Here is a 20,318-nt window from a genome sequence, read left to right on the forward strand (position 1 = left end):
TTATAAGTCACAGTATTTCTTTAATTTAGGAATATTGCCTGTTCGGGAATATGCTCGAAGGCGGGAACATTCAACCGAGCGAAAACTGATTGCGATGTAATTTAATTATTTAGAGTTATAATTTAGCTCAAATAAGAAAAGTATATTTTACGCAAATTTATTTCTTCAAACTAACATACTACATAATTTATCACATTAACTTTTAATGTTTAATAAATAACTTTACAAAAAATTAACAAAAAATTGCAATAAAAAATACATTAGCAATAAAAAGATAAAATGCTTGTTTTCATTATTCTACTAAAAAATAAAATTTTTGAATGGAAAATTCAATTCTTTTGTTGTAACTGAATTTTTAATTATCATTTTACTACACAGTAATATACGTTAATTGAAAGTACAAAACAATAATTAAACTTTCCATTCTGCGGTCCAATATTTTTTATATGAGGAAACATACATCGTTTATCTACATATTTCCTTCGAAATACATACGAATGCCATTTTTTTGACTTACACTATAAATTGTTTAATTCATATGTGACCGAATATGTGAAATAATAGTAGAAAGTAGAAATTAAAATCAATTTTCTTAAGACTAGAACAAAAGAACATAATGAAACATATTAATCTAAAAAAAAATAACGACACTTTCCGACATACAAATTCTAGATTGTAATATAGCAAATAAATAATATTTTTTGTAATTATGGCCAAGAAGTAAGATTTGAATACATACAATTAAAATTTTGAAAATAATTTCTACAAAAATTTAAGAGATATTGAAATCTGTATTATTTGCATATTAAAACTCAGTACGTGATGAAAGTAATTTATATTTTGTTTTAAACTAAATTATACAGTGTACATCTTCAAAAATCAGACTTATATTATTAACTGCTTATAGCTTACAAAAATGTAACACGATTTTACTTTCCTGACTCATTAGTTACTTGAGCAGCAAGATCTGCAAAATTTGCAGAAAAATCTAAACTGCTTTCTGTTAATAAGGAACTTATTTGTGCATCGACGTCTTGTGACAATCTGGAATCATCGTTTGTTAAATTTGAGACCGAAGCATTTGCTTTTATGGGTGATTCAAGGTGGCCTAACAAACTGCTTAATGAATAATCTGCTACTTCTGAGTTAATCCATTGGTTATCCTCCTTCAAAATTCTTGAAGGACTTGACGGTGCGGTAGATGGCAATATGTTATTATCATTTGCCAACTGCAATACCACATCGCTGTTGCTAAGAGACTTGCTGATAATATCCGTGGCACAGTGAGATTCTTCAGGGAAGACTGGATTCGACAGAGGCTGATCCTGGTTGATAAAAATATGATTTTCGGGTTTCACATTTTTAGTATCAAAGTTTATTTGTTCTGTTGAAGTCGATTCTTGTGAAATAATATTCATTCTAACGATTTGATGACCACTTTCCATTTTATTTGGAAGTAACGGGAGTTTTCGTTCTACCACGACGGGCTTAGAACGAGGCCGCCTACCTCTACGGTTGCAATACCTCGGTTTCAGTCTTTGTATGGAGTTTATTTGCGATACCAAGTGGACCATTTGGGTGTTTGGTGGATGAAAATATGTTGCGGGTGACAGTTGGATATTTGGTTGTATATACACTGGGGCGGCTACAAATGATTGTTCATTCTCGAAAATATTTTCTGTGGTCATCTTATCTTCGGCTTCATCTGTACACTTATCGATATCTGTTAACATTTTTCGAATTTTGGACTCCATAGCTCTCTTCAGCTGCACGTTATTTTTGGTACCGCAGACATGTCCACAAGGGCATTTAATTATATTTTTTCGGTAATGCAGTTTTGCAACAGACAATAATTTTGATAACGAATCACTGAGGTCCAGTTTTTTTGAATCATCGTTTGATATGTCTCCATTCAATTCTACATTTTCTTGCTTACATTCAAGTTCTACTGTTTCAGATTTTGTGGCATTCTTTTCCCAACTGTATTCTAAAATAAGTTTCAAATCTGTTCCAAACATGAGATACAATTCTCCAAGAGTTATGCTCTCACTGTCATATTCGGTCCATCCTTTTCGTATTCTCTCGATTAACTCTTGATTTTGATCATTTACTGTATCGTTTTGTGTTTCTTCTTTCTTCTCTACTTTTATTTTTAATGTTTCATCATCAGTTTCATGATTTTCAGGTTGTATAGTATGTGCCACATTTGGTAATTCATTTACAACTTTGTTATTTTCTACATTCTGTTCATTTTCAGTTGAATCACATAATTCGTTTTCCTCAACAGTTGCAGTACTTTTCTGTGGTGATTTTTCAACCTTCTCACTTGCACTGTCTGTTCTTGGTCTGTAACCTTTCTTAGCATTATTTTTATTTATTAATTTATAATTACTATCATTACAAAATATGTAGTCTGCATTGGTAATGCCAATACGGTGTTCATAGGAATGCAAACAGATACTCTTTCTGGTAAAGTATTCACTGACATTTATAGAAAGAACATTAATTTTACAACCATCAGGCGGAGTAAGTCTTAAGGTAGGAGTTAATAACATCTTATTTTCATCTGAAATGTTAGTTGGAGGCACACAGTTATCTGTCACAGGATTTGAAGATACAAGTGCTTTGTCATAAACTCTAGCTTCAACGGTTTTCCATCTATTGTTAACACAAGTAATTAAATTACTTAACCTTTTTTGTAATGGTAGGATTGTTCGTATTCTTGGATTTTGGGCCATAATCTGCACTTTTAAAAAGGAAGTCATATCTTTTGGTCGTAACTCTACAGTCACTCTATTGGGTAATCTAATTTCATCATAATTCTCATCAAGTTGGTTCAACTTTCTGAGTGCTCTACACATTGGAGTTTTTACTCTTACTGTTTTACCTTTTATTCGTAACATTGTAGATCCCTTATAAATAAGTTCGTTCAATTTCAATAAACATTTCTCACTAACGGATCCAATTTTCTTTCTCAGTTCACCATAGTTTATAAGACTGTATAATTCTTGAGCAATTTTCTTAATGCCTTCCGAAAATTTTACATATTTAGAAATCTTGTGCCAAGATCGATAATATAAATGTCTCACTTGATCTTTCGTTTTTATCAAATTTTCTGGAACTCCTTTCTTTTTTAGCTTCATACTAATGTAAAGCTGAATATTTTCGAAATCCTTTCCAAACTCATTAAGTGCTTCAAAAAACATGTTTTTATCATCTGAAGTCCATAAGGGTCTGTAACACTTCTTTATATCCTGTTTAATTTCCTCTTTCTTTTCGCATTTTTCAATAACTGGAGGTGCTGTTAGATCTAGTTTCATTTTTTTGAAAACTCTAGCACTGGATCTGAGCTGTTGGCTTTTAATTTCTGGACCCTCAGTATTACTAAAAGTGGTCACAGAACCTAACAAAGGCTCTTCAATATTCGAGGGTTCCACATTTGGTTTAATATCTTCACTAATTTCAGTATCAACTTCCATTTTCACAATAGCCATTTCTTGTTTATTCATCTTTTACAACTAAGAACTTGACGAAACAGTTTAAAAATACTATAAAAGTTTTAAAAACGTTTTATTTTGAAGTCAAGTTATTAGAAGCCTTAGTTAATTCAAGTATTCAAGTGCAAACCTTAATGGGGCAATAATATTTACATACATTTTATTTATATAGGTATTTTTGTTTTTGATCTCAAATATTAAAAATTATGTTGTGCTGGAGGGGCGCTCACTCTCCCACATTTGACAGGTCTGTGATTTAGTATGAGAACGCTTCGGTAGGTGCGCTATGAATTATTTTAAATTTTAATAATTAAGTTAGAAAAACCGTGCAATTCCGTGCTATTCAATGATATTCTTTAGTTCAGCCAATATGAATCAATCACAGAAAAATAACAACTTAACCTAAACCTATCTTTAATGTGTATAGAATGTAGAAAGTGTGTAGGTAATATTCTAAATTAAGTTTTGCATTGTATACATATATGCGTGAATTGTCGATTTAGAGCTGTAATGCTGTCTTTAACAATTTAACATCTTTGCTATCATTAGAGCTCCAATCATGTAATCCATGTTGAAGACCAGGGGGGCTTTCGTTTTGGCAAAAATAGTACCTATTAGCAACTAATATCAATTCGGAGTAACTCTAAGTTGCTATTAGCTACTAATAGTTACTATTTTTTTCCAAATCGAAAGGTCCTCAGGGAGACTAGATTCCATGTTGAAGACGACGAAGAAGAAAATATAACCAAAAAATAAAAAATGAATTTAAAATTTTTTAAATTTGAAACAAAATAAAATAGAAATGTATCGAGTAATGACTGTAGTCTGGAAATATAGGAATTGTGAAAGGTCTTTACGTATTAAAGAGTAAGTTGAAAAGACCATTAATCTGAATTTGTTACAAATATCATACATTTTAGGTCTTTTCTAATTAGTAGAAAGTACAGTCAGCAAGAAACAATTAATTTTGCAGAAATACCTCCTGAGCGTATAAGAAATTTCAGTATTATAGCTCATGTTGATCATGGGAAAAGTACTTTAGCTGATCGTCTATTGGAGTATACCGGCGCTGTTAAAAAAGGTCAAAATCAAGTACTTGATAAATTACAAGTGGAGCGAGAAAGAGGCATAACAGTAAAGGCACAAAGTGCTTCCTTGTTTTTCAATTCCAAAGAAAAAGATTACTTATTGAACTTGATCGATACACCTGGTCATGTAGACTTTTCTAACGAGGTTTGCAAGTGTTGGTACAATTTATGGAAAAAATAATAGTTAACTAAATTGTAGGTATCTAGGAGCCTTTCTTCTTGCCAGGGTGTGATATTATTAGTTGATGCCAATGATGGTGTGCAGGCTCAGACTGTAGCGAACTTTTATTTGGCATTTGGAAGCGATTTAGTGATAATACCAGTTATCAACAAGATAGATTTGAAAAATGCAGATCCAGAGAGAGTTTGTAATCAGCTAAAGTTCTTATTTGACATTGAGCCAGACAGTGTGTTAAAAGTAAGTTTTTACTTTTTATTTGAGTCGACAACACAAATTTTACGTTTTCAGATATCGGCCAAGTTGGGTATTGGTATCGAGGCAGTTTTGAATGCAATTGTCGATAGGATACCTAGTCCACCGGTAGATAGAAATGCTAAATTTAGAGCCCTTTTGTTTGATAGCTCATACGACAAATACAGAGGGGCTCTTTCTTTAATATACATCAAAGATGGATCTATTTCTGTAGGAGATATGATCTCTACATACCACGTAAAAAAGGATTATGAAGTGAAATCGTTGTCTGTGTTAAGACCACATGAAGTATCTGTAAATAAATTGTAATATTTTTTATAAATTTATTTGTCTGTAGTACTGATTCATGGTAAAATAATAGAATTGATATTGTAGTTCTATTAATTATTTTAGAGTGGCTGGACAGGTAGGCCTTGTAGGATGTAATATGAGATCGAGCAAAGAGGCTTATATTGGCGACACTCTATATCTTAAAGGTACAAGTGTGGAACCTTTGCAAGGTTTCCACCCTTCTCAACCGATGGTATTTGCTGGAGTATACCCAATGGATCAGTCCCAACATGTAAATCTAAGAAGTGCTATTGAAAAGTTAGTTCTTAACGACTCGTCCGTGAAGGTCGATATTGATACAAGGTAAAACATATTTTGTTTGTATGAAAAAATCATATTTTTCGTACCTTTTTAGCCCCGCACTCGGTCAAGGTTGGAGATTAGGCTTCTTGGGCCTGTTACATTTAGAAGTGTTCTCTCAAAGATTGCAGCAGGAGTACGGGGCAGAATCTGTAATTACTGCACCATCCGTCACGTATAAAATCATTCTTAAACCTACCAAGCAAAACGTGAAAGATGGGTCAAATATTGTTTTTATAAATAATCCAGCACATTTTCCTGATCCTGTGAAGGTTGAGGAGTACTACGAGCCAATGGTCTTGGGTAAGATTAAGCATAGTTGTAGGTAAACAGTAGTGACGGGCAGATCTGAGTCATTTTAAAAATCGATAGAAGACGGAAGTAAATATATACAGTGATTTATCGGTCAATAACCGCACGGTTTAAGGCGTCAGTACTTAAATCGATGTGTCGAACTGCCCGGGTTTCGAATCCCGCGGCCGGTGACCGTAGATTATCTATACTTGTACGGAGGACTGGCGCCCTCTGTGCAGGTATGGTAGGGTGGAAGAATGTTGGCTTGGGTCAATGTGAGAGATTGACACCGGTTGGCATTTGACCACCCCCCTAATTAATGAGGTTTTCCAGGTTTCCCTCATTCCTGCACTGAATGGTGGTTAGGGCCTACCAACATAAGTCGTTCCTGAGCGCAAATGCGGCCTGCGTAATAATAATATGCCGCCTCCTCTCCCGGACAAGTCTCCGACTTCTGGGCTAATTCTCGTAATTAGAATGAGGAGTAGAGATATTATTATTATTATTATTATTATTATTATTATTATTATTATTATTATTATTATTATTATTATTATTATTATTATTTAAATCAAATTATCTTGCTTTCCGAGAATAGATCTGTCTGACCTGACCTTTAGAAACACTCTTTTCTCGAATTCCGATGTGCAAAGTGACATTTTTGAAACCATTTTTGAAAATTTTCAAACCCACTGCTGAGTAGGCTAGTGTAACCTCAAACTTAATTAAAATATATTTTTGAAGCGTTTGCTTTGAAAAATTTTTGCCATGTAGGAATATTTTAGGTACGATTATTACTCCCGATGATTACTTGGGGCCCATAATATCCTTATGCATGGACCGTAGAGGCGTGCAAAAAAACGCTACGAATATAGACAACGAAAGGGTTATGTTACAATACGAACTCCCGTTGTGCGAAATTATTGTAGATTTCCACGACACCTTAAAAACGATAAGTTCAGGCTACGCCAGCTTTGATTACGAAGATAACGGGTACCAGCAAAGTAATCTAGTTAAGGTGGATGAATTTGATGCATTACCAATACTAAAAATTAAGTTTTTCATGTTTTAGTTGAGTATTTTGTTAAATGGTACTGCGGTAGACGAGCTGAGTAGTATTGTTCATGTAACAAAGGCACAAACAATTGGAAAAAAGATGGTTTCCAAATTGAAAGATATAATTCCTAGGCAAATGGTACAAATTGCCGTTCAAGCCGCTATGGGTGGGAAAATTCTAGCCCGAGAGACCATTAAGGCGTATAGGAAAGACGTAACTGCTAAATTGGTAAGTATTCTTAGCCGTTTAATCAAAATCTCAAATTATGCATGGATTTAATATAACTTTAGTATGGCGGTGACGTTACAAGGAGAATGAAACTTTTGGCACAGCAAGCTGCCGGAAAAAAGAAAATGAGGATGGTTGCAAATATTTCAGTGCCGAGAGAAACGTTCATAGATGTTTTAAAAAAGTAGTTTGCTAAGAATAAATTAATTACTTTTTATTTACTGGTTTTTATTTCACACATTAATGTGGGTCGCTGCGTATACAAAAATTTAAAACTGTTTTTTTTTTTTAGCTAAGTGTTGATTAAAAGTTTTCCTTATTTATGTTGATGCTGGTGTTTGTGAAAATGATTTTGTTGAGTTGGGAATAATGCTATCGTAAAAGACATATCGAAAGTCAAATACGTACAAGAAATCGGCAGCTACAGCTGCCATACTTGGTATTTTTATTATACCTTGTGTAATACTCCCACGTGTGTTGCCGATAATGAACAGTTTACATTCATTTGGTGGAAATAATACAGTAGAATTTTGAAAGTAGGTCATATTTATAACCTTTAATCTTTAGAAATACATATTATAAATTTGTAAAATGAAACAGTCACATGTTTGACCATTTTTGTTTCATCGAATTAACGTTGGCCATTTGATTTTAGTTGACATAGATCCCTATTGGCATATCACATTAGATGGATTGATATATTATGTGGTTCACCTAAACTAAGTCTGAGGCCTTTGCAACAAACTAAACACAGTGCTTTAAAAATATAAAAAATATACATTTTTTAAAAACACATTGATTTCTTTGATTTTTTTTCGCTTTTTTAAGATCCTGGTTGAGATTTTATGTGCGGATTTCTGCGGGACGGAAATAAAAAATAAATGTAGTCAGATGCTAGTATGTATTTAATCAGCTATAATAAATTGTTACATCGTTAATGTTACAGTTATACAGCTAGGTCTCAGGTATAATTACAAATATTTTTTCAAAAATACATAACACATTTTTAATCACTCTTACATATAATAATAACATCTTGTATAGTACATTAATTAATTATGGGTTTATAAAAGTCATTTACTTAATACAACACAGCGTAGAAACTGCTACTTGCACATGCTTTTAAATTAACTTTAAGTAAAATTAACAGAATAAACACGTAAGATGGAGAATGTTAAAAGGCTATAAATAATTTTTATAAACTCATTGTAAGATATCACTAAATCAATAGAATTGTTGGTGGTTTACTCAGATGACCAATTTTTGTTTTGGCCAGAGATTTTTCTTGGTTATGTGGAGTAAAGAAACACTGATATTAGTTATTGAATCTTACCTGAAAAATGAAGATAATTAATGCACTACTTAAAATTGATTTTCTTGCCAATTTGATTTTGATAATTTTCATAATTTTAATAATGCTACAATAGAAATTTTAAATAAGTTTTTTTGCCTCGAATTTTGAACAAATTCTAGGATTCATCTTTACCAACATAAAATAGTGAATAGGTGCGTTTTATTGGATCAATCTCGGATTTATTGGATTCTTTAGAATGACATTTATCAATAAAAAATTCGAATCAAATCTAACATTAGACATTAAACAGATGCCGAATGGAACGGGCCAATGCTACAAGCTACATCAGCACACCAGAGGGCCTTTCGATTTGGCAAAAATAGTAGGTATTAGTAGCTAATAGCAACGGAAATATCAATAAGAGTTTTTTGTCTTAGCGTCGTTTTTAAGGAATGATTAAACAAATTAAAATGAAGGAAAATGAACTTTGATCTTAAGTCCCATTTCTAGTGGTATATTAATGGTATATTAATTCAGATATGAGGTATATTGGTGAAATAATTATTTTAAAAACAAAAAATACAACAAAACATATTCCCCTACCCTATCACTTTTTTTTTGACTGATTAATTAGCATACTGGTACAGACTTCTCTTCCCCCAAATGCCTTTGAGGTTGGACCAGGCGGGTTCTCTTTTACCCCAAGAACCTGAAAAATTAAAAATATATTTAATAACAGCAAAATGTCGATCTTTATAAGAAATAGTTCATATACAAAAAATGACATGAAAGATCGAATGTTAGGACTGAGGTCTCTAAAATTTTGTAATTTTTAATGTTTTGATCATCTAAATATGTCTAGAATTTCATTTTTGTATGAATGGTAAATCGAGATTGAATTTTATTCTGGAGTTGTCCTTTAAAGGACCTCTAGGCCTTTCCCAATCCTTTTTTTGTGTATCTTCTACATACCTCTGAACTTTTCCCATTTATTCCTCTTGCCCCACCCATCAACGAACTTGTCCCAGCTTCTTTTGTCTTCATGAATGTCAAATTCATTATCGTCGACTGGAGGTGCTTCTTTACTATCCTGCTCTAATATTGAGGCTAATTCTTGAATGGTTAGGTCGTCTTCAGAAGGTGCAAATCTCTTCCCCCAAACTCCCTATAGAAAAAAGTACACATTAACATTAGTTTTCCAATTAATTTGTTTAAATAAACATGCATTAGCTCAGTTCTTCTGACGAGCCTTAAATGTGTACATATATTCGCGATGAAGGTCAATGAAGGTTCTTTTTTAAAATTACAAATTTTTACAATTTTTTTTTAATCCACGTAAGTACATTTAGAAAACGGCTGAGCACGTGGCAGGTAATCATATTTATTAATGCGCACCAACAAGTTGTGATTTTGCCAAGTTATGTGTCGAGAAAATTGTAACAAGACCTCAATCAAACGATTATCCTGGATCATGGAGCCAAAAAGCTCCATAATCCAGGTCAAATCTAACTTTAATGCACTGTGGCAGAATTTATTTAAAAACGTGGTAAGTTAAAAACTAACGTAAAATTTAAATTTTCACTGTTTAAAAATCAACTCTGTTAAGTTACTGATAAAATGAAACGGTATAAAAATAGTTAAAACGTCAGTAACAGATATTGTCTTAGATATATCATTTGGAAGGGTAGAAATAACAAAAAACTTTTTAAATACAAGTTGCTGAGAAAAAAAAGAGGTATATACCTATGTAAAAAATGTTTATGAAATTGGGAAAAATAATTTCAATGACGTCATAGCCTTCAGAGCGGTAAACGATGAAATTTTAAGTCGAATACATTTAATAACATGTCATAAAGGTCACCGCTTGCGGTCTTCTAATTGCTATTCCCGTTTTCGTATAATGAACTGACTAACTGACCACAAACCGCAGCGCTCACCTCGAAAATCATGTGAACAATTGAACATTGAGTTTGCTTATAAGCTAAATGTGAATAAATGTGAACAATATAACAGTATTGCTGGAAATCATTGTATAGGAATAGCTAGAGAAGATTTTTATGAAGATATTTCAATTTTTTTTAACGTATTATTTAAATAATGCCGTTTATTTAATATTTTTCTTGATATTTCATTAAAAAAGTTTTAGAATTTAAGAGCAAAGCTAAAGTAAATTGTGTTACGCGTAAATATCACAACGTAGCGGTTCTTTGTTTTCTATAATATGCATTTAATACATATAAATTACGCCGCTGTTTAAAATGTACCTATATATTTTTTAATGTATATGTCATTTTACCTGTAGATTTTGCCAAGCCCGTTTTTCGCGGTCAGGTGTCGAATATCCTATTTGATCATTTAAAGGTAGGGTACTTTTAAGTCCCCAGCCTCCCTGCATTCTCTCCCACTGCCTTTTCAGTCCTTCAGCCTGTAAAAAAGTACATTGATTCCTAAGTTTCAGAGAGTTTGGAATGTTAAATACAAAGCAATTCAAGGTTCAGACAATATTCGTTGCTCTATATCTGTACGTAAATTGTGTTTAAATTACTTTCTGATTAACACTTCTAGCAATTATTTTGAGGTTCATATTTTACTGCCATTTTGCAAATCAAGCGTTTAATTTCAGTGTGTTACTGGAACTGAATACGTTTCAAATAAATTACTTTGATTTCCACATTTTCCCAATTACGTATAGTATTGTAACAGAAACGCCTACATTAACCCTAATAAATGCTGAATACAACAAGCGTGATGAAGTCGTGGCGGTTTTCATAACACAAATTTAATTCGTCAAATATTAATTTAAATGTAAATCTCTCCGTCTGTCCATGTAGTTCACAAATCAAGCGGAAATACTGACATTTATTGTCAACCGGCGAATGCTTAGTTTGTTAATTCGATTTGGCGTTTATTTGGAAGGTAATTCCATGTGAAATATTTCCAGTAAATGCCTGTGGAAATTCTGTCATGTAAGTAGAACGAATTTAGCGAACATCTATGGTTTTATTTCTTTCATGTGTAAGGGGAAGCTATTTATAGTTAGATTATATGATAATAAAATAGTTTTATTCACACACTTTTATTACAACAAATTTAGGTCTCTGAACTATTGCTATAAAGCTATGATGACACCGCTTTTATTGCTAAATATAATAAATTTGTGATGTGGGATATAAAACTTGTACGTTTTGAATACCAATGCCTATAGAAAAAACTGTCGATCTACGACAGGATGTGTTTCATTAAAATAATGTTATACAAGAGTATTATGTAAAAATAATAAAGCCGTTTCATTGTTCATCATCACAATCTATATAATCTAACATATAAGCTACAATCTCAACATAGCAGAAATAATTTTACTTGATGAGTTAAGTTATTTCATTGTTATAAAAGCGACTAGTTTTGACAATGTCTACTAGATGGCTCAGACATATTGTATACCACAGAGCCAGTATATGTTCATATACTGGCTCTGGTATATCCTCCTAAAATTCAGTCTATGGATGTCTACACGCAATGGTGTCCCAACAATTTGATTGGTAGCGTCATCTATCGGTAACTGTCACAGTTGACGTTGAGACTTCACTTCTTTTCTTTTGTGCCTTGTTTTTGACTAATCATTATTAAGCATAAGCATAAGAGATCATTTTAAACTAACAATGATAACAATTCCTTATTAAAGAAGACAAAAGGACATAAGCGTGCGTTGCGTTTTCGAGAAAATCCTGACTTATTATTCGCAGTTTTACAATCATATTGCAGGTGAACATTTCTTCGTACAGAAATAAATTTAGATTAATTCGAATGAATGTCACTTTCTACCCATTCGTCGTTATCCTAATCATAACAGCCATTCGAATCTGTTTCCGCATCCATCCGATTCCATTTTAGTGAGATTTTGTAACGGAAAATTAATTCGCAAAGCATTAATCTAAATGCAAATCTCAGAATCGGCATGACGCTCGCAAATCAAACGGATGTACGGAATAGAATCTTTCGCTATTATTTAATATATGACTGTTATTTCTTTGAACAAATCTCAATTTTTAAGTAGGTTAACGATGAAAATGTTACTATGATAACTAATACATATAGAAGGAAGCGATATGTTATTAAATATTTTGCTTTTTTCAATTTAACTGATAGTAAAACAAAAGGGGTCAGTTAAAAATTCTCTTAGATCAGATAAATCGAAAGCTCTTATTCGTTTTAACCTCACAATTTTTGTATGAACGGTAATATTTTCTCTGCTCTCTACTCGACTTCTGTCTGTAATAAAAAAATATATTGTAAATTAAAATCTCAGTTACCGTATGTTGCTTCTACAGATTTTTAATTTAAAGACAATTTCAAGTGTTTTAAAGCAAAAACTTGGGAGAAACCGAAACGCAGATACAATCTCACCCCTACGTTGATTAAAGAAGTGTCTCGCACCTCATAAAAGCGAGTTAGCCCAGAAAATATCTCGAAACACGCCGATAATGCCGATGAAGTGTGTCATTTCCCATGGAGATATGACATTTCATATTTCGCAGCGCAAATACGAGGCTTATCCGTACCCGTACGATCGTAGACAGGCACGGATGGACCTTTTAAGACAAATCTCACCTGTAGATTTTCATCCCCGGATTTGGCGGCCGACGAGTCATCGGCCAACACGACCACGCTGATTTGCAGGCAACAGGCTAGCAGGGCTGCCCAAAACATCTTGCCCAGACTGACGGTTGGTGTTGGTACATAGCGCATTATTGCTGCAACAAAGATATCTTTTTGAGACCTTTACTAAATAAGTAGGTATTAAATATTTATGTTCGTCTTTTAATGATTAATTCTTTCATTTATAATTTAATTGTTTTTAACAATATTAATGCATATTGTATTAAAAAGAATTAAATACGAGAAACAAGCATTTTCATGGAAACACAGGGCAGTTTAACATGTTTCTTTTTTCCTTTGTTTTGCTTGGATACCGTGATAGGCTTTTAATAGTGTAATACTGACTTTATTAGATAATTACTTCAATTACTATGCTAGAAATCTATTGTCCATTACATTGCATTTTGCATATGGAAAGCATGCATAATGCACATAATATGTATATCATAATGGACATAGGACGTAAAGTTGAAAACTAATAAACTTATTGTTCCTCAAATCCGTTGCATTAGCTGCACCGTTTTATTTTTTGTAATAAAAAAGTTAAAAGGTTCTACATCAATGAATTAACAGCAAAAATTAGCCAGTTACTGACGAGCATTGGCATTTTTAAATAGGGTCATTTGGTCAATGTAATAATTCTTTGTTAGATTTCATGTATTTTTAAGAATATACTTGTATTTTTACTACAAATATTTATTATACAGGGAGTGAGGGTGTCCAGAAACTGTACCGACAACGACAACACCTTTAGATGTTTTTATGCCGATTTGAGTAAAATCGCTTCCTAAGGGAGGGGGAGACAACTAACAGTAGTTACAAGATTTAATTTCTTCAATACTACAAATTAATTATAGATGTTTGAAATTATGTAAATATTTAAATATTTTTTCACGTGCACATTGTGCAACTTCCAACTACTTGTATTACGTCCTAACTGCACAAATATAGAATAATATATATAATTGTTTAGTCGATATTGTTACGGCAAGATCAAAACCGCACCATTACATTCAATGCCAGTCTACTCCCGTGACGGACTTAGAAATAATTCAGTGGATTAATGAAAAGCAGTCGTAGGCAGTTGGCGGGGGGCTCACACATAAAAGAAAGGAAAAATGTGTAATCATCTGGTTATAAAAATGATGTCGTTGCGCAACGATGCTGACTGTGTTAATTAAAAGAGTGCTGAAAGTTGAAGGCCGGATATAAGGGCGGTTTAAGATATTATTGGGTTAAGTCCCTAACAGTAAAATGAAGGGAACTAAGGGATTATCAAAATTTGGATAAAGTGTTATCAGGATATTTCAGCAAAGGCCAAAAATTACTTATTTCTGGATCTGTGGGGGCCAGAGAAAATAATTTTGTAATGGAAATGAAATGGTTCACTTTAAAAATATACAGAATGCTTGGGAAAACTCCAAAAAGAATAAAATTCTTATTTTTCATTTGAAATTTTATTTTGCGTGCATGACGTCATTAAGCCAGACAAGGAGGTTGCTGCATCTATTTTTTGAAATCATTATCCAATGCTGAAATATAGTGTATCTCAATCAAAGATCGATTTATTAAGTAGGATTCACTAAATACATTAATTTCTGCGTTTCCCGCTAGAGGTGGCTAGATCTCTTCAATTTTCTACTGTCATTGTTTCTCTGACTATTTCTTCTTGACGTATTTGAGGATGTCATCCAAACGGTGCCACCAAAAGCCAATGAATACATCCGTGCCAGCGTGTAGCCCTGTCTTTCCCCTGTCCCGCTTCAAAATAAGAGAAGCTCCATGCAAATTAATGCAGATTGCGTATTTGTTGCCAGTCGTGGCCGCCTTTAATTGAATTGTACGCTGAAACTAAAACGGTGCTTTGGATGCATAACAAATTTTAAATGAGGCGGATCACCGTTATGTGTCGCTTTATACCAACAAGTTGGACGAGCGGGGATTCGAATTCATTTCGAACTTATTATAAGTGATTATCAAGTTTCGTTATTTGTCCTTTTTTTAGAAATTTGTTTGGAGCGCTGGCTCGAGTGTAAATCAATACACACTCGCGTATTACATTTTTCATAAAATCCAATGATTAATTAACAGATTAAATTGCAATACGGGATGTGTTTTTTTCCGTTCTGTATGCGCGAGTTATCCTTTGTGTAGATAGACGGCTGGTGTACCAATAAGACATTCAATTGTCTGTTTTAATTAAACGGGTCTTAAATCTAGATACTAGATTCTCCAAAACGTATTAATCCATCGTGTACATAATGAAATGCACCGAACAGTGCACATATCCTTTGTATTGTGAGGTCAGGGTGCCTTTAGCTGGTATTCGGTTGTTGGCAAAGGCGATGCGATAAAAACTTTGAAATGCAGCTGAGGAAGCTCAACAGAACTTGTTTTTGGGATCTTAAAATTATGAAGTTTAAACATAGGTAGTGTATTCGTCACTGTCCTTTAATCGGATGATGCCGAAATTTGCAATAAACTCCATTGCTGGCGACGTCTAACTCTTAATTAAAACCAGGATGTCGAACGTTAATTCGTCATGGGTTATTCGGTGTCTAAAGGCAGTTGTCAGAGTGAAAGCTATTCTGTTCAATGATAAACAAGGTATTAACCAGGAGTACAGCAACGGTTCAGCAATACGGAAAATAAACAAATTTATAGAAATACCCATTATTTAACAGTAATTCTACAAAAAAAATGTAATTACTTATTGATAATGAATAATGACAAACAGCTACGTCTAAGTTCGAGAAAATGCGGCTGTTGATTGGTTGAATAGAATCTTCTGAAAAGATAATATGTACATATATTAAGTTGGTATAAAGTACAAATTTAATTTTAGTTTTCACACATTTGGAAAAGGGAGAGTTTGCGGTTTAATAAACTGAGAAGTGAAGGACATTCAATCATATGTATTAATTTATAAAGAAAAATTTGCTCTGCAACTGTTCTATCTAACTCTAAACTTGAACTGAATATTTATTTAACAGATCGCATTGAGTGCAACACAATACAGCATAAACACCATACATTATTCAATTTATAATTAGGACTTCAAACGGCAGAAAATATTTGAATTTGGATCTAACAAAAGGCTGATATAACATTCTTACAGTGATAGTAGTAAAATTACGAAGACAGCGTAATATAAATCCCAGTGTTAACTGTAGCAACCAGTTTATGAAAAGTGAATTTATTGACATAAATTACGTTTAGATCACGGAATATTTGAGGTCTTCTAAGTATCTAGTTCTCCATGGGTAACTGAATTCAAACTTATTTTGTTTTATACACCAAGTGTTATTTTTGTCAATTTTAAACATTCGTTAATGTAATTAATTCTGCTATACATTTTCATATCATCATCATATACAGTTGTTAATATAAATTTCAACAACTGTATCATTAATACAACGATTGAAAAGAGAGGCCCCAGCATCGAATCTTAGGGCACACCTGATGTTACTATAAATTTCTTAGAATGTTGATTATTCGACAATATTGGTTGAAGCAGAGAAAACAAGTAGTAAAATTTAAAAAATTGATCAAGTATGTCATAACCTTCTGTGACATCCATGTGAACTACGTCTACCTGAAGTTTGTCACTGATAGCTTCAATAATAAACCGAGGTATACAAAGAAATTTAGAAACAATAGATATTCTTTTGAAGAAGCCATGTTGATGATCTGTAATGCCATTTCTTACGTGAAAGAATATATGATAATATTTTAAATGCTTTACAATAAATTGTACAATGTTTCTAGGTTTAATTTTTTAAACTCTAGTCACATTCTGTTCAATGAAGTAAGTTGAAACAAATCAGTTAGAGATTTTAAACTAGTGATGTGGATATTCTAGTGCATTTACCTTAAAAATTAAAGTACTCTACTGAAAAAAATATTTTTATCTGCTCGCACTATAGTAATAGACTATTAATACATTGTTTTTAACGAGGTAAGTGGATTTTACCGTAGGAGTGAAGAAAAGCGATTTCACGTTATAAATGCATATTTTATGAACAAATAAATAGAAATATTTGATGAACATTACATTTTATTAATTATTATGGATGAATATTTATAGTAATTGTAGTAACACTTATAAAATCTGGATAATTATTCCCCTCGCGTTTGCTAATTGTCACATTTTCCTCAAAATGATTTGACCGCTCCAGTTCAGTCACCGGTAGGGTTTCTGGTCGAGACTTCTCGAAGCGAGAAAAAAATGTCGAAAAATCGAGAAATTTAAAAATCACGCGCGTCTTAAGTTCTTGTGTGGTTTCTCGACTAGCTCATGATTTATTTATTTTAAGTTTTTAAGGCTTTAGTTTACTTTGACATTCTTATTTTTTTAATGTACCTTGTTATAAGTCTGTGTAGAAATTTTATTACAAGCAGATACCTAATGTTGATGTTCCTTTAGTTGATTATTTTATTTTTGTTTTGTTAATTAAAAGATTGTGAATATAAGTGATAAATTAATAGGAAGAACGCTTCTGTATCTTTAAATTAAAGCTTGTCTTTTTAATTCTTCATTTTTGACATGCGGCTAGATTTCCCGCGCAATATATTGACGTTTAATATACAACCGTATTTGGATATTTCGAATAGGTACATACATGATGCAGCATGCAAATTTAATTTCGCATAGCTGAACTAAAACCGTATTACAAACACATTAGAATTCACACTTGGTTTTATTATTATTACAAATATAATTATTGGAAATTCCACTTCCTGTTCCGATGGAATAGCGGCGTGTTTTATCTGCTGGCTGAATTAAAGAGCTGTTTGTGAATTTAAATATCAATTTACTCTAAAGGTAATTAGAGCTATTGGAACGTGCCTGGAAAGCCTAGGGGAGATGGAAAAAAACCGTAGGCGTTAAGCGCGTATGCCTTTTTTGTAATTTGGAACGCATTTTGGTTTTATTTAATTTAATTTAAATAAATCTATAATGAATTGGTCGACCGTTAGCGGCAGCAATTCGAATTAATTTGGGGATTATAGAATTTAAAAAAACGTCCGTAACAAAAAGAATATGCAATTTTTATAATGTCAAAATAATTCAAACTTTTGCTGTAAATTTCTTCCTTACTACTACTAAAAAACTGAATCGCAATACATATATTATCTGTTCATCGTGCAATTTTCAACGTCTGCAATTTTATTTCACAGTCCAATTTCTAGTATTATTCACAACTTCTATTTTATTTTTTTAATTTTGCTCTAATTATTATTATTATTTTTTTTTGAAGGGAGAAAAATGTCAAATAAAAGCTAAACTTGTTAAATATTTTGTAGCGACCCTCTCTTTTGTATACCTCTAATGATTGTACGCAGTGATAGGCATATATATCTAAGTCAGATTTTAAGTTTGATCATTACTTATACCCTCTACCCACAAAAGCAATTATTGCGTCTCCTAGATATATCACGTAGGCTCTATACAACCCACAACAGGACGAATTAGTTATAATAGATTATGGTAGGCTGTGTGAGTAATGAGGACCCGTCGTTTCGATGACCAGGACACACGGTAATTAGTAAAAACTTCGTATGGCAATATTTTATAAAATGTTTATCCACAATCACCTTATAATCGGACTTTTATCAACATATATGAACCGTCCAAAATGATACTTTATCCACTAGTGGAATAAAGTAACTTTATTCCACTAGTAGAATAATGAAAAAATAATAAACCTATAGTAAATCAAATTTAATTTATTTACTTATTAACATTAACATTTGCATTTATAGTAATAGACATTTCGTTTTTTGTTTTATCCCATTTAATTTCCTTTCTGTTAATAACAACACTTGTAGCATTGTTGCCATCATTTCCGGAACACATAACATCTACCTTCGCCAATGTGTTGAGTCCAGCAGGCTGAGAAGTATATTTTTGATTGACGTATCTTAAAAGAATCAGTTTTGTGTTAGGCGAATTGAGCGCAGAGAAATATATTTTCTGCATATTACAACGGCATTCACCCAAAATCCTTCTATAATTGTAAATTTTCTTGAAATGCCCGTCTTGGTGTCAGGTATTGAAACAAGTAGGTAACTGCTAACGTCCTGTATGTCATTAATTTTCAAATTTGTCAATTCGCAGCATCGATAGGCACCATATACCTAACAACATGTAAAAGGTAAAGAGATATTACCTTAACCATTAAATATTATTTATGGGAAGCCCCAGTCAAAAATTCTCCAATATGTGCTCTTTCCAATACTGCAGCTTTTTTTTGCTTTGTATCCTCTCGATTCACTCTTCAAGTAAGCAGTATGCTTGTTATATTTTTCCATTAGCATCTATATTTTTGTAGACCTTTATAATTGCCTTCAATATCTAATGCTTCGACCACATAGATGAAATTGCTTATTTTTTCTTCAAATTCAAAAAATACTGCAGCATGACTTCTTCATTTATTCTCATTACTCTCCGATTTTCCCTGCACACAATTTCTTGCATTTTTACCAAATTCAGATAGAATTGTATATTAAATAATTGATAATAATCAACCTATCATAGCAACTAGTAGTATAACAAAACCTACCACATTTCGTTGAGTACTAATAAGAAATATCAAGTCGTGCAAATATTTTATGCGTTTAAACATTATTGCGTGGATAAAATGCTACTTGAAACACTTACACAATAAATAACTATTATTACTATATGTATTACCATTTAAATAATATTTCTATAACATATCGCTGAAAATTATTATGACTCATTGTACTCTCCTCCACCCTTAACCTATTTTCAATCTCAAGGTGGACTTTATTGCCACTTCGTGTTGGTCTATAGGCATGGGTAGTATTTTATGTTTTATTCAGTTTGATAGCATTAAGCTCATCGAAAAATTCCACAGAAAATTGTTCAATCATAAAGGTGTGTGTCGACTGCAAAAGAGAAAATTCTTGGTCAAGCTGCTAGCATGCACTATTGTGGCAGATACAGCCAATATCGTTGTAACAGCATATTGAAGACGATAAAGCGGTCACAGAGGGGTGTATAGTTCAGCAGGGCATATGATAAAAATAAAATGTTTTACTGGCATGTTCGAAAATCGATTGAAATATGTATAATAGAATTCAACAGAGCATTAATTCTTAAAATGCAATGCAA

General features: G+C 32.5%; 3 protein-coding genes across 3 annotated transcripts in view; 1 reads left to right on the forward strand and 2 right to left on the reverse strand.

The window, feature by feature from the left end:
- Positions 1-288: 288 nt before the first annotated feature.
- Positions 289-3,660, reverse strand: LOC108912827 (protein cramped). Its single transcript, XM_018718220.1, has one exon. It carries the CDS (start codon positions 3,507-3,509, stop codon positions 930-932), a length of 2,580 nt encoding a protein of 859 aa, XP_018573736.1. The 5' UTR covers positions 3,510-3,660; the 3' UTR covers positions 289-929.
- A 589-nt stretch (positions 3,661-4,249) lies between these two features.
- LOC108912820 (translation factor GUF1 homolog, mitochondrial) lies at positions 4,250-7,444 on the forward strand. Its single transcript, XM_018718213.1, has 9 exons — positions 4,250-4,364; positions 4,418-4,730; positions 4,785-5,003; positions 5,055-5,323; positions 5,412-5,651; positions 5,704-5,951; positions 6,728-6,960; positions 7,015-7,227; positions 7,290-7,444. Exons 1-9 carry the CDS (start codon positions 4,300-4,302, stop codon positions 7,413-7,415), a joined length of 1,926 nt encoding a protein of 641 aa, XP_018573729.1. The 5' UTR covers positions 4,250-4,299; the 3' UTR covers positions 7,416-7,444.
- Positions 7,445-8,111: 667 nt separating this feature from the next.
- Positions 8,112-20,318, reverse strand: part of LOC108912825 (prothoracicostatic peptide) — a 51,311-nt gene continuing 39,104 nt past the window's right edge. The window contains exons 2-6 of the mRNA XM_018718217.1: positions 13,130-13,272; positions 10,818-10,946; positions 9,494-9,686; positions 9,125-9,230; positions 8,112-8,560 (exon numbers count right to left, since the gene is read on the reverse strand). Of these exons, the coding sequence (XP_018573733.1) occupies positions 9,148-9,230; positions 9,494-9,686; positions 10,818-10,946; positions 13,130-13,267 (543 nt within the window). The 5' untranslated portion in view covers positions 13,268-13,272 and the 3' untranslated portion in view covers positions 8,112-8,560; positions 9,125-9,147. The remainder of the gene's footprint in view (positions 8,561-9,124; positions 9,231-9,493; positions 9,687-10,817; positions 10,947-13,129; positions 13,273-20,318) is intronic.

Source organism: Anoplophora glabripennis, unplaced genomic scaffold (genome assembly GCF_000390285.2).
Source record: "Anoplophora glabripennis isolate ALB-LARVAE unplaced genomic scaffold, Agla_2.0 scaffold321, whole genome shotgun sequence".
Lineage (NCBI taxonomy): Eukaryota > Metazoa > Arthropoda > Insecta > Coleoptera > Cerambycidae > Anoplophora > Anoplophora glabripennis.